Source organism: Osmerus eperlanus, chromosome 26, assembly GCF_963692335.1.
Source record: "Osmerus eperlanus chromosome 26, fOsmEpe2.1, whole genome shotgun sequence".
In the NCBI taxonomy this organism is placed as follows: domain Eukaryota; kingdom Metazoa; phylum Chordata; class Actinopteri; order Osmeriformes; family Osmeridae; genus Osmerus; species Osmerus eperlanus.
In genome coordinates this window covers 476,281-491,961 of record NC_085043.1, presented here as the reverse complement: position 1 = coordinate 491,961, position 15,681 = coordinate 476,281, and the positions used below count along the sequence as shown (strand labels likewise).

Below are 15,681 nucleotides of genomic sequence, written 5' to 3'. Positions count from 1 at the left end.
TTAAATACCCTAGAGCCACAGTCACTCATGTTATGAAAAAAGTGTGGGAACCTGGGAAGAGTGTTGGATGTTAACAATCTGTCTTAATCCAGTTGTATATGGTAGTGCTTAACTTGTTTGATTATTGCTGTTCTGTCTTGTCATGAATAATTGCATGTTTTCAGATGTGGTCATTTATTATTTGTCATTATCGATGGAATCTTGTGAGCATTTGTTAGCCAAGAGTTAGCATGAGATCTGAGCTCTGGTCTCACTCAAACATTATCCCCCCTATTTTGACGATCTGAAACGCAAGTACCAAACCGCAAAGCGCAAGTAACTTTGTGGGCGGGACTCCGGCTCGGTTGCTATTTTGCCGGCGGGATAAATGACTTTGCGCCTGGCGCAAATCAAAAATGGGTAGGTCCGAAGTAGCTACATTACTAATGGGTGTGGTTTGGGCGTAACGTGCAATAAACCAATCAGAGCGTCATCTCACATTCCCTTTAAGAGCAGCGCTTGTTCCATGGCGGATTGCTATTATAATGGCGGATTTGCCAGGCGCACGCCAGGAGCGGTTCACAGCCAAGTGAACGTTGTATGGGAAAGGCAGAGCAGTTTTCTCATTGCACTAAATTGCCCGCTCATGCTGCTCATTCAAATTCTTATTCTTATTTTTATATAGCCTACCCTATATTTTATTGTTTACATTGTTTGGTTCTAGGAATTAGTTTAACTATGGTACTTTTTTACTTAATTTAAGACCCGTATATGTTTATTGTTTGCACCTTCCTGCCACAGTAAATTCCGTGTTTGTGTAACAGGCTACATGGCGAATAAACCGAATTCTGATTCTGATGGAGATGGGAGAAGAAACCCACCCAAATTAGCTTCGGTTAAACAGGCGTGGGAGAAAATTGGCACAATTGTTACAAATCATGTTCACATACATAGAGATTTCTCATGAAAATCTTTTTATAATCATTGAAGAAATGTAACACACCATAAATCAAAACAATGTAAAGTAGCTTCGCAGAAAGAAGACCCTGGCCTCGCCAGCAGTGTGCACGGACCAAGCTTGCGCCCTTAAACTAGCATCTGAATAATGCGCCATTGACTTTAGACCATGTTTTTCCTGGTCAGTGGCGGAATTGTTTTTCGGAAACTGCAAAATAGCACCAGGGAACGTTTGCGCCGGAACACGCCTCCTTTTTCGCTGAACCGCCCACGGGAGCGCAAGGTCATTTCGACGTGCGTCTGTGGAGGGAAAAGTCAGCTTTGCGCCGAGTGCAAACTAGGAATGATACTTGCGTCGTTGACAAAGTCAATTGCGCTGGGTGCAAGATCGGGCCCTATGTGTTGAAAGATATAAGAATCGCAATGCTAGCTCGACATTAGTGAACGCAGGGCTTGAAATTAACTTTTTTATTCGGTGGCACTGGTGCTCCCAACTAACAAGCAAACATTTTGGAGCACCCACCGAATATTAAGGATCACCACAACAAAAAATTGTATGTTATAGATTTATTTCGCGTGGTAGTTAGCTGCTCCCTGTTTCATGACAACAGAGCGCAGTGACGAGGAGTAATTGACGGCAAATAAAACCTAAAGCATTAACACTAGAACCGCCGAGAGGGGTCATTTGGGCCCAGTGAAGAGAGAATTTTTTTTATCTTCGCCCTTGGTCAAATTCCAGGATTCTACTTTCTTGACTTTTCCTAGGTGTGTTTTATCACATTTTTGCTGGTCCTCTTAGATTTTAGTTGGGAGCACTAGTGCCACCAAGTAAAAAAGTACATTCCAAACCCTGATACGCCACGGTTATATAAATATTACAATTAAGGTATTTTCAAAAAACATTTGCTAGCTTGCAACATTTAGGCTTCACATCATGTTAATGATGCTCGTTGTAATCCATGACTTAAACTGGTCATGTCGTCCAAGACTACTTTGTCTAAACTGCGCATGCAATGTCTAGAATTGCCTTTTGTAAACTGAGCATGTGCTTGTTCCAAATTGAGAATGGTCTCTGTCACCAAGCCTGCAACCAGATGAGTCTCATTGTTGCAGCAATCACAACCAGATTGTTTTTAGTGTTCTAATGACATGCTTGATTAATTGCTTTTGAATATTCTAACGTTCAACAAAATGCTATGTTTTGTTTAACTCCAGCTGCACATGATCCGGGTGTCTCCCTCAATGGGTCAGATGTTGGACATGAACACACTGTTGCGCCATCTGCTGTTCCTTCTGGAATACTGCATGGTGACTGGCTACGATTGGTGGGATGTCCTACTCCATGTACAGCCAGGGATGGTCCACAACCTTGTGGAGAAGCTACACGAGGAGTACATGAGACAGAACCAAGCCCTGCAGCAGGTATGATGTGGATTAGGCAGGCCATTGATGAAGGATTGGTAAAGGAGAATTTCAAGATTATATTATTGGGTAGTCACAATTAATAACAAAACATGATGCTGCAGTAAAAGCATACCATTATTTTCAGACATTGATGATTGATAACGTAACAATTGTATTCGGTCTATAAAGTTGGTAAACTTGTTAGTCTCTCTTTTGAAGATGGTTTGCCAGATACTGTTTTGATGAAGGAACTTACTCAAATCAACTCACAACTTTCAATAGTAAACAAGCTTGCTTACTGAGATGTGTTGACGGCTGCTACAAAATTACATTATCTGCTTGTCTGTTTTGGCTGTTGCCACGTTGCCTCTTTTTACCACACAATACGAGACCATGTAGAGACAGAAATGACATGCCAGAAATGACATCCCGTCTTAAATGACTTCTTTTGTGATCTGGCACTATATTAAAAAAAGTTTACATAGTTCGTTTTTGTCTATAAAAGTGTTTTGGGCTTTTGACGACCAAAACGGGTTGATTGATGTCACTTACAAGGTCGAAAGGCTTTCATCGATGACACGTATTGACCATTAGTAAGCCATACTGCTGCGGAAAAATTGGACAAACCGATGTCACCTTTAGGTTTCATGTTTTTGTGTTTTCCTTTGCCATAGGTGCTCTCCACACGTATAGTGGCAGTGAAAGCCTCCCTTTGCAAGTTATCCTCTGCAACGGCTGCACGGGCCTGTGACTTCCATGCAAAACTTCTCCTCATTGCCATCAGCTCCACCCTGAAGTCTCTACTCAGGCCTCACGTCCTCAACACACCCGACAAAAGCCCTGGAGACAGACTGACGGAGATATGTGCCAAAAATACTGACACAGGTACCAACAATAACCTCCAGAATTGTTCATAATTAGGTTATCAGGCACAAGAGGGGGGTGGATGTGACTGATGACAGTATTTTGTAATAATGTATAGTGTTACTGCATTTAATCAGTGATCAGTATGTCAAGCTATATGAAAGTTGTAAGTCAACACACTTTTTAGACATGGAATCAATTGCAAATTGCATCTGCTTAATCTGGTAACATGACCACTGTAAAAATGACCACAAATGTAATACAATCCAATATGGCTGACATTCGTCAGCCATATTGGATTGTAGTCTTGAATGATGGGTAATAAGATTTTAATTATACTACTGTTATGATATTGATTATCGATCCAGTACGTTAACTGTATTCTCATCGGTTATTATGGAGACAACCCCCCAAAACAAATTAACAGATTTATAGAATAGCAAACTGCAACAGCATTGAACAGATGTTAAGTAAATGTAAATGAACCAGTTTTTACCCTAGGATTTTTTTCAGGGGGGGTGGTAGACCGGCCGATACTACTAGTGTCGTGGAGCAGGCGTGTTACGGATATGTGGTGTCATCACAGTCGGGGCTGTGCAGTAGGTGGTTGTTTGTATCGGTGCATTTCTACAGTGATCTGAAATGAAACGAGTGCACATAAATTATTTTTGCTATTGCATAGATTAAATAGCCTAAATGTGCTTTTTACTTTTTGTCTTGCAAAAAAAATTGCATTGGATAGATTTCTGGTGGTAAATAAAGGGTGATGCGTGCAGTCAGGTGAACGTGTAGTCAAGTCGGCAAGACGAGACAAAAATGGTTGCCCAAATATCTGTTGAATATCATCCTTCAAACTAACTTTACCACAGCAAAAAAAAAGCAAAAAAAGCGAGGCAGAAACTTCCCGCATCACCTCTCCTCCTGTCCCACTCAGAAATAGATTCGAACCACTGGGAACTCTCTCTCCCTTGTGTGTGGAATCCAAGGCGAAGAGGCACAGGAGTGCTATCCACACAGCTGACAAACATGAAGGGCCCAGATCGCCGACACACCATGATGGTAGCTACTACACACATGCAAATCCAACACATCATCGTCTGCTGCGACCGGGAGTCCCCCATTTCACTCCAAGCCCCTCTCGGACCTCTCGGGGTGCTGTTTGACCCCCTGTCAAGCCTAATCAGACAACAATACCACAGGATTATCAAGATCCTAGGTATGCTAAGAGTACCCACAGCCCATCAGCACTTAGAGGAGCTAACACTGCTAGCACTATAGAATCTACTGCTAGCACTGACACAGTGGCTAACCTTGGTCTAGCACAAGGTCCTATCATTGCTAACCCAAATAAGCTAAGAACTGGCTCCGCAGCTACTGATAAGGCAAAAGTTAGAAATGCAAACACAACACCACATATGGCCACTATCTTGATTTGAGATGTCATGACAGCACATGTTAAACTGGCAAAGACAGAACATATTTGTCTTAGCAACACATCTGTCGAGGAACTGTCGTCAGAGGTACAAACAATCCTCAACAATAAACCAAACAACCCTAAGATTATCATCCACACTGGCTCGTTTGATATCCTACACAAGAAAACTGGCACTGAGATACTTAAAAAACATTTCATCCAGCTACTGAACACACTCAACAGATATCAAGATTTATTCATCATGGCTGTGCGATTTGATCCTGGACACCGCATTACATCTGGCAGGCTTTCAACTCGTGAGAGCTGACCGGGACACTGCACTCTCCTGCAAAACCAAAGGCGGTGGTATTTGTTTCTACATCAACAGTGGCTGGTGTGTAGATGTGACAGTGATTCTGCAACATTGTTCTCCGGATCTGGAATCATTTTTTATAAACTGTAAACCTTTTTACTCGTTACGAGAATTTGCATCACTCATTTTGGTCGGAGTTTACATGGCACCGGGTCCACAGGTTAAAGAGGCAAGGCGGTGAGAGAGGCTAAACGACTGTACTCAGAGAGACTGAAGCGTCAGTTCTCTGCTAACGACTCTGTCTGGAGAAGGCTCAAACAGATTACCAACTACAAGCCCAGAGCCCCCCACTCCACTAACGACTCCCGCCTGGCCAACGACCTGAATGAGTTCTACTGTAGATTTGAAAGACAATTGGACTGTCCTGAACTACCCCTTCCCACCCATGAGGCCTCCTCCCTCACCCCCTCTACAGTGACGACTCTCTCCATTCAGGAGGGTGAAGTCAACAGACTTTTTAAGAGGCAGAACCCCTGCAAAGCAGCTGGGCCGGACTCTGTCTCTCCTGCCACCCTCAAGCACTGCGCTGACCAGCTGTCTCCGGTGTTCACCTACATCTTTAACACCTCCCTGGAGACATGCCATGTGCCAGCCTGTCTCAAGTCCTCCACCATCATCCCTGTGCCCAAAAAGCCAAGGCCAACAGGACTCAATGACTACAGACCCGTCGCCCTGACCTCTGTGGTAATGAAGTCTTTCGAGCGCCTTGTGCTGGCACACCTCAAATCCATCACAGACCCTTTCCTGGACCCACTGCAGTTTGCCTACAGAGCCAACAGATCTGTTGATGACGCCGTTAACATGGCCCTCCACTTCACCCTACAGCACCTGGACTCCCCAGCATCCTATGCCAGGATCCTGTTTGTGGACTTCAGCTCTGCCTTCAACACTATCATCCCCACCCTGCTTCAGGACAAGCTCTCCCAGAGCGTGCCCGACTCCACCTGAACGTGCCCGACTCCACCTGCAGGTGGATCACAGACTTCCTGTCTGACAGGAAGCAGTGCGTTACGCTGGGAACACAAGTCTCCCTCACCAAGAAAGCACAACAGAGGATGTACTTCCTACGGCAGCTGAAGAAATTCAACCTGCCAAAGACAATGATGGTGCACTTCTACACAGCCATCATTGAGTCCATCCTCACGTCTTCCATCACCATCTGGTACGCTGCTGCCACTGCCAAGGACAAGAGCAGACTGCAGCGTATCATCCGCACTGCCGAGAAGGTGATCGGCTGCAATCTGCCTACCCTCGAGGATCTGCACACCTCGAAGGACCCTGAGGCGTGCAAGGAAGATTGTGGCTAACCCCTACCACCCTGGTCACTCCCTGTTCCAGCTATTCCCCTCTGGCAGAAGGCTGCGGTCCATCAGGACCAAAACCTCACGCCATAAGAACAGTTTCTTTCCATCTGCTACTGGCCTCTTCAACAAGGCCAAGGCCTCCCATTGACATTCATTCACTTATTTAACTATTACAAGTCCATCTAATGGCAATTACAGTATGCACAAGCCACCTTACCTCAGTATCCGATTGCACTATGTTGACCACTCACGCTGCTCATTGGGTGTGCTTTGCCTTCGGCAAGGGAACAACCTTTGTTCTCTCACATATTTAATTATTATTTTTATTTTTTTTGCCCCCCTAAATCTTCGTCAATATTTGGCCTACATAGACAACCTAGGTGTCGAACGTTTCGTCTTGGTAGCGATTGAGTCGCTTGTATTTTTATTTACGTTCCGTTGCATGGTTTAGGCTGAAGTTAAGTTTTTGTGGCGAAAAGTGAAGCTAACGGTGGCTAATTTGCTAGCCACAGTCACTGACATTACTAACGTCACTACGTCACTAACGTCACGAAAACACGCGTGCAGAACATTCGTTTCGCATCTGTTAACTTTGGGGATAACTAGGCTAACTATAGCTTTACTGCAAGGCAGCTGCAGAAACGCCACAAGCAAAGAGGCCAGGGTGAGACTATTTACTCATTTTACTTTGTGATGTGAAACACAATTGTGAAATGTAATGTACAATATTAGCTGATATTATTAAGGAAGTAGGCCCACATCTACTTTCGGAAACGGTAGTCTACTATTTCACTGAAGCATTAGCATGACATTAGCCTCTGTTGCCCGGGCAACACATACTACAGTGGTCTATGATGCATCTGTTTTCAATCGTTAAAATAAACATTCCTCACAAATACATTTTCGTTGTAGGATTTATTATGACATTACATTACAAGTAAACGATTTGTTGGTGAAATTATCATTACCTGTGGTTTCAAACCAGTGTTGCTCACTGCAACGCTGTAGCTTACGCGAGACACACTACAAAAACATCTACAGTACACAGCTGTTTAGGAAGTCAAACGGCGACAGAACATGTTCGGCACTCCCCTTACTTAAATCAAAAGTCTTTCAATAGGTGAAACTATCTGACTACTAACCTGAACTTCATTGCCACAGCCTAAACTTTGTCAATCTGTTCATGAAAATAATTAATTTCAGCCTAAACCGTACAACGGAACGTTAAATCGAATTCAACCAACGCAATCGCTACCAAGACGAACACAGCAGTAGTCTAGTACTGTACTGTAGTAGAATTTACCGGGGCAGCTTCTCCACACAGGGCTATATCGCATTTTGCGTTGTTACTGACAATGATCGCTACCAGTGAGCTTTTTATGAATGAGCGATTTTCCACTAAATAAATGTCAAGCTTATTTACGTTTTTGGGGGCATTTTTTCAGTTAGCAGATGGTAATGTTTGAATCGCGATTCCATCTTCTACTGCCGGTAACGTCGTAGAATAATCTTTAAAGGGGGTTCTTTATTAATGAATGCAATATGAGTAGGCTAAATGCCTGAAAATATCACGAGAAGGGAAAACTTAAAAGGACGTTTAAATCACAGAGATTAGGTCAATTTTTACACCGGTCTGCCAAATTTATTCGTTGATTCAGCTATGAGGCTGCCTCTTACAGGGGAAATGAGAAGACATCTATTTCATTCTACACTTCACTCGTATTTTGAGTTGTAAATGAGCAGCAAAAAAAAGATGCTTTTAAATCTATGTAAACTGCTACGGGGTTGCTCAAGGAAGCTGCTTAGGTCCATTACTTTTTTTCTCTTCATATGTTACCACTCGGCGACATAATCAGAGAACATAACATAGATTTCCATTTCTATGCGGATGACACACAACTATATATATCCACTGAACCCAACGATGCAACGGCCATAAATTCCATTACCAACTGCCTGTTGGCAATAAACAAATGGATGAATGATAACTTTCTTAAATTAAATGTAGACAAAACCGAAGTCCTACTATGTGGCCCCAAATACAAAAGAGAGATGCTTACAAAGAATCTAGGAAGCTTGTCAAAACAAACGTTCTCATTTCCGGCGCTTTCAAACAATCCCCTCACTCAGTGAAGTTTGGCTAGCCACCGCAACTAGCTCGTAGCAAACTTCTTTTGAACTAGAGAGGGTACACCGGAAATTAATTATTATCATGAACAGATTGACAAAGTTTAGGCTGTGGCAATGAAGTTCAGGTTAGTAGTCAGATAGTTTCACCTATTGAAAGACTTTTGATTTAAGTAAGGGGAGTGCCGAACATGTTCTGTCGCCGTTTGACTTCCTAAACAGCTGTGTAGATGTTTTTGTAGTGTGTCTCGCGTAGGCTACAGCGTTGCAGTGAGCAACACTGGTTTGAAACCACAGGTAATGATAATTTCACCAACAAATTGTTTACTTGTAATGTAATGTCATAATAAATCCTACAACGAAAATGTATTTATGAGGAATGTTTATTTTAACGATTGAAAACAGATGCATCATAGACCACTGTAGTATGTGTTGCCCGGGCAACAGAGGCTAATGTCATGCTAATGCTTCAGTGAAATAGTAGACTACCATTTCCGAAAGTAGATGTGGGCCTACTTCCTTAATAATATCAGCTAATATTGTACATTACATTTCACAATTGTGTTTCACATCACAAAGTAAAATGAGTAAATAGTTATCACCCTGGCCTCTTTGCTTGTGGCGTTTCTGCAGCTGCCTTGCAGTAAAGCTATAGTTAGCCTAGCTATCCCCCAAGTTAACAGATGCGAAACGAATGTTCTGCTACAGGTAGTCACGCGTGTTTTCGTGACGTTAGTAACGTCAGTGACTGTGGCTAGCAAATTAGCCACCGTTAGCTTCACTTTTCGCCACAAAAACTTAACTTGAGCCTAAACCATGCAACGGAACGTAAATCCCAATAGAAGCAACTCAATCGCTACCAAAACAAAACTTTTGACACCTAGGTTGTCTATGTAGGCCAAATATTGACTGAGTTTTAGGTGGGCAAAAAGAATAATAATAATAACTAGAGAGGGTACAATTTCTGGGGAAATTGTAGGGTGTGCTTGCTTGCGTCGGTTGCACAGGGGTCCGTTTTTGAATTTTTACAACTGATATTTCTGTATTTTATATAAAAATGCATACTTATTATTTATAAAGATTACATAGATTTAAAAGCATCTTTTTTTTGCTGCTCAATTACAACTCAAAATACGAGTGAAGTGTAGAATGAAATAGATGTCTTCTCATTTCCCCTGTAAGAGGCAGCCTCATAGCTGAATCAAAACGAATAAATTTGGCAGAGCGGTGTAAAAATTGACCTAATCTCTATGACTTAAACGTCCTTTTAAGTTTTCCCTTCTCGTGATATTTTCAGGCATTTAGCCTACTCATATTGCATTCATTCATTAATAAAGAACCCCCTTTGAAGATTATTCTACGACGTTACCGGCAGTAGAAGATGGAATCGCGATTCAAACAGTACCATCTGCTAACTGAAAATATGCCCCCAAAAACGTAAATAAGCTTGACATTTATTTAGTGGAAAATCGCTCATTCATAAAAAGCTCACTGGTAGCGATCATTCATTGTCAGTAACGCAAAATGCGATATAGCCCTGTGTGGAGAAGCTGCCCCGGTAAATTCTACTACTACGGTACAGTACTAGACTACTGCTGTGTTCGTCTTGGTAGCGATTGCGTTGGTTGAATTCGATTTAACGTTCCGTTGTACGGTTTAGGCTGAAATTAATTATTTTCATGAACAGATTGACAACGTTTAGGCTTTGGCAATGAAGTTCAGGTTAGTAGTTAGATAGACTTTTGATTTAAGTAAGGGGAGTGCCGAACATTTTCTGTCGCCGTTTGACTTCCTAAACAGCTGTGTACTGTAGATGTTTTTGTAGTGTGTCTCGCGTAAGCTACAGCGTTGCAGTGAGCTACACTGGTTTGAAACCACAGGTAATGGTAATTTCACCAACAAATCGTTTACTAATGTCAGAATAAATCCTACAACGAAAATGTATATGTGAGGAATGTTTATTTTAACGATTGAAAACAGATACATCATAGACCACTGTAGTATGTGTTGCCCGGGCAACACAGGCTAATGTCATGATGCTAATACTTCAGTGAAATAGTAGACTACTGTTTCCGAAAGTAGATGTACTTCCTTAATAATATCAGCTGATATTGTACATTATACATCACAATTGTGTGTCATATCACAAAGTAAAATGAGTAAATAGTTATCACCCTGGCCTCTTTGCTTGTGGCGTTTCTGCAGCTGCCTTGCAGTAAAGCTATAGTTAGCCTAGCTATCCCCCAAGTTAACAGATGCGAAACGAATGTTCTGCCAAGGGTAGTCACGCGTGTTTTCGTGACGTTAGTGACGTAGTGACGTTAGTAACGTCAGTGACTGTGGCTAGCAAATTAGCCACCGTTAGCTTCACTTTTCGCCACAAAAACTTAACTTAAGCCCAAACCATGCAACGGAACGTAAATTCCAATAGAAGCAACTCAATCGCTACCAAGACGAAACTTTTGACATCTACGTTGTCTATGTAGGCCAAATATTGACTGAGTTTTAGGGGGGCAAAAAAGATAATAAGAATAATAATATATATGTGAGAGAACAAAGGTTGTGCTCTCGCCGAAGGCAAGTTAACAGATGCGAAACGAATGTTCTGCCAAGGGTAGTCACGCGTGTTTTCGTGACGTTAGTGACGTGGTGACGTTAGTAACGTCAGTGACTGTGGCTAGCAAATTAGCCACCGTTAGCTTCACTTTTCGCCTCAAAAACTTAACTTAAGCCCAAACCATGCAACGGAACGTAAATTCCAATAGAAGCAACTCAATCGCTACCAAGACGAAACTTTTGACACCTAGGTTGCCTATGTAGGCCAAATATTGACTGAGTTTTAGGGGGGCAAAAAGAATAATAAGAATAATAATATATATGTGAGAGAACAAAGGTTGTGCTCTCGCCGAAGGCTTGAGCACACCCAATAATATATATGTGAGAGAACAAAGGTTGTGCCCTTGCCGAAGGCAAAGCACACCCAATTAGCCATTTCTCCCTAAATAGATGTAAAGCTTATTTACGTTGTTGGGGGCATATTTTCAGTTAGCAGATGGTACTGTTTGAATCGCGATTCCATCTGAAATACTGCCGGTGACAACGTTGTTACGTTAGCAACGACGCATGGATACAACGTGGATAGATGTGCTGTTGCACAGCGAGTATCGTATTGTGCCGTGGTGTACTAGCAGCATCATACATGTACATTTAAGCAAATCAAGACTTGCATGTACAGTAAGTTATGTCACATTAAAGAATGTATTTAAACTCAAGCTTGTGTGGTGCGTCGCTGGCTTCAGTGCCACAGCCTAAACTTTATGTCAAAAGAAACATTCTCATTTCCGACGCCTAAAAACAATCCCCTCACTCAGTCAAGTTTGGCTAGCCTTCTTTTGAGTTAGCCATTTCTCCCTAAATAGATGTAAAGCTTATTTACGTTTTTGGGGGCATATTTTTAGTTAGCAGATGGTACTGTTTAAATTGCGATTCCATCGGAAATACTGCCGGTGACAATGTTGTTACAGTAGCTTGTTTCAAAGGGGGTTCTTGAGTAAGCTAAATGCTTGAAAATATCACTAGATGGGAAAAACTTAAGGGGACGGGCCCACCTACAACCGAAGCAAGCGAGCACACCCTACAATTTCCCCAGAAATTGTACCCTCTCTAGTTATATTATTGTTTTTATAGATTTGCTATTTTAATTATTACTTTTATCACTTGTATTATTGTTTTTATTGATTTTATGTAAAGCACCTTTAGCTACAATTCTTGTATGAAATGTGCTATATAAATAGTCTTACTTACTTACAGCCATTTTTTTACAGCGTCTTTCTTTGACACTTTGAAATGCTTCCTCACTGTCTACGTGTTTTTTGCATGTTTGTCACAAAAAACGTCAAGACGGTTACAGAAACGCCACAGGCAAAGGACAGTGTGATGACATGTAGCCAGCTATGTTTCCAGGCTGTGATAGCAACACCCTGTATTTTTGTACGCCCTTCGACTGGTTAGCTCCTGCGATTCCCACACATCGGTAGTCTAGTACTTAGCTTAGCTGCAAAATGTACTTACCTGTCCGGGCAGGGTCATAGCTATAGGCGGTGCAGCCGGTGAGGTTGCACCAGGGCCCGTGACGTACATGGGCCTGGTGACGGACCCGATAATGCAAAGCTTCGGGCCCCCTCATGAAGTAACATTGCTTTACCACTCAGCTTAGATACTGAGTGTTAGCATGGGTCGCTCACGTCGTCAAGTAAGACGACATAGCAGCAAAACTATCTTAATTTACAGTAGTGTATAGCAAATGATCCCACTGATGGTTTCAAAAAAAAATATTTCCATAAGTAAGTTTGTTTTAAGACAATAAATGAAATTAATTTGTAAAAATAATATATATATTAAATTGTTTCAATACGGTAACGCAAGGCATTCTGGGTCAAGTTAGTTTACTTTGATTCTAAGCAACGGTTGAGCTAGCAATCAAGAGACAACTGGACCGGTGTTGCTACACTTAGGCTGTGTCTGAAACCGTTAACTCGTTCACTCTTTCACTCTTCCCTATATAGTGAACGGCAGTGAGTGCACTATATTTCAGCAGTGAGTGAACTAAATGAGTGAGCGATTTCAGACGCTGACATCAGAGCGCACTCGGGAGCTGTCGCAGACATGTTGTCATGAACAATTCACTACGTTATTCAGAAATGGCAACATGTCGACAGTTGTCGTTAGTCTGATTTGCGGATCTGTTAGCTGTGTGTGTGACTAGTCACTTGATACGATTTTCTGTAGCTAGTGAAGGTGAGGTGAAAAGTAGAACTTAAATAAACCTCAACCGTAAAAATGTACTTACTGTTGCTAGGCTACCCTTGCTAGTTACAAGTTAAAAATTGCATTTTTAAGCAGAGTTAAAAATGGCTGACACCTTAAATAGTGCACTATATACTGTATAGGGAGCGGTTTCAGACACAGCCTTAGTAATATCAACACTGCGTTACCAACAACAGTATTACCTTTTTAAGGTAAATAGTCAATCAGGGTTTCCTGCAGAAAATGTGTTAGTTAAGGTGGTAGGGTGGGCTATTTGAAAGTCACATTCATATAGATATGCATCTAGTATGACTAAAACAATGTTTTTGAATGTATATGTAACTCAATACTTTTCTGTTTTACAGCAGAAGTACAAGCCTGAACTCAATATTTTAATACAAGCATTAACTTGAATGCAAACTACCACATAACTGTAATTGACTGATTGACGGTAATCCTTGACCCAACAAATGCTAAACTTGTTGCCGTGTTTGATGTTTGCCTTTTTTTTTTACTGGCATTAGGACTATCTATCCAGGTACATGTCGACCCCAAGATCAGTTGCTTATAGAATGACCAACGCCCTCATTTTCAAGGATACCACAGCTTGCAGTTTGTGACTTGTACCTTTTTAAATTTTGTTCATAGACATAGACAAGGTGATGATAAACCTCAAGACTGAAGAGTTTGTCCTTGATGGCCCCCCTCTTCAGTCTCTACAGCAGCTCATACAATGGGTGGGAGACTTTGTCCTCTACTTGATGGCCAACCTACCCAATCAGGTAAGGGGATGGCTTTGTTCTGTTGGATTATTTACTGGTTAGGTTTGCCATGGGCAGAACCTGGGATACTGGATTGGTTTTTTAAGAGCAATTCTTCACGTCCTTGGGGCCTGAGCCATACACCTGCTGCATTTCAGCTTCAATATTTAGTGCACGCATGGCTAATTCACATATTCAATTAGCCCTGTTTTTAACAGAAGCCATATTTAAATATGTTACGGAACAACTGGGCAGGCCGACTTCATGGAGGTCTAATCCCTCCTCCTGTGTGTTTGTACCAGCCAATCGTGAAGTCTTGTTTTTGCAATTACCTGATTATTGGTTCTTTTCAAAATACACAACACATTAAACATTTTAAAAGCAGTAGTTCTGCCTTGCAGACTAATTTAACCTGTTTACGCTCCTGTTTCGCCCGCGAGACAAAAATGCTGCCTCCCCCTCCCTCAGTTACGACGCACTAAATTCTAACAAATATATTTTTTAGACGCTACACATGTTATACATCGTTGGAAAGCTACGATTCTTGTGCTTCCATTGAAATAAACCAATTCAAGATCAAGTCGCAATAGCAAGCAAAGTCAACGTCTTTTTCCGGTGAACATTCCTTCAACAATGCCAAAGAAAAAAGTTGTACTCACCCTAAGTTGTTCAAATAGGTCCAGGTGTGCAAATCATGCCATCAAAACTTGATCTGCGTAAGTCCCAAGGGTTCAAAGTATCTAACCATGTAAAGTAATTCGTCCAAATACAATGTTTTACGTTCATGAATAGCCATTATCCTTTGTTTCATTATGCAAGTTAGCCGACGGAAGAAACAACTTGTTCACATAAAAGTGTTATTTTCTCCGGTTAGCAACGGAGTATTTACTAAATGAAGGTATCAAAATGTCCGTTGAACCCTCCCCTTTTGATTGACACCTTGTTCGACCCAATAGGAGCTTCCATGCCCCGTTGACAGCCCTCTAAAGCCAACTAGGTCTGTGCGTCCTGCCCCCTCCCCCGCCCCCCCCCCCACACTCGTTCTAAACAAATTTCTCGAACTGGCTTCGACTGGCTCTGAAATTAGCTTGTTAGCCTTGTAGCTGACAGCTAGCTGAAAATGCCAATACCTCATTTGTATGCGTCTGTGGAGCCTTCAAAATAACAGTCGATTGCGCAATATGGTTGACAGAATCAGTGTTCTTTGTGCGCCAATCCTTGGAATCAGATAAAGCACTCCAATGTGTTCATGCTTCAGTTTTTGTGTTTCAGTATTACTAATTAGGGATTTAGCTATTATATATGATAGTTCTAAGTACCACCTTTCATTAGAGATAACAATTATGAAAAATATTACCTTTTTATTTGACCTTGGTTACAAAGGGTCATTTTGGAGTCTCCAAAAGACCCTTTTAGAAAATTCCTGGATGTACTCTTATAAAAACATGTGTCAAATATGAATATATTGTGGTATTATGTTTGACTTTTGATTTGAATTGGGTAAGGCTTCAACCTGTGGTCCAATTTAGTCTTCCAGATAATACCTACCACCTCTAGGCCTCTTCAGGCCTCTGTTTTCAAAACAAAATCTAGGCGGAAATAGAAATTTTCACTTTCCTTGTGTTCAAGCTTCTATTACTCAACACTAGAAGGACTGACAGGGGTCCTGACAACAGGGGACATAACTTCAGA

The 15,681-nt window shown here is 41.7% G+C and overlaps 1 protein-coding gene across 4 annotated transcripts in view; it reads left to right on the top strand.

Moving 5' to 3' along the window:
* med16 (mediator complex subunit 16) overlaps positions 1–15,681 on the top strand; it is a 96,215-nt gene that overhangs the window by 33,364 nt on the left and 47,170 nt on the right. For all 4 annotated transcript variants that reach the window (XM_062452333.1, XM_062452332.1, XM_062452331.1 and 1 more), the window contains 3 exons: positions 2,152–2,358; positions 3,015–3,225; positions 13,877–14,010. In XM_062452333.1, coding sequence (XP_062308317.1) covers positions 2,152–2,358; positions 3,015–3,225; positions 13,877–14,010 — 552 coding nt within the window. The remainder of the gene's footprint in view (positions 1–2,151; positions 2,359–3,014; positions 3,226–13,876; positions 14,011–15,681) is intronic.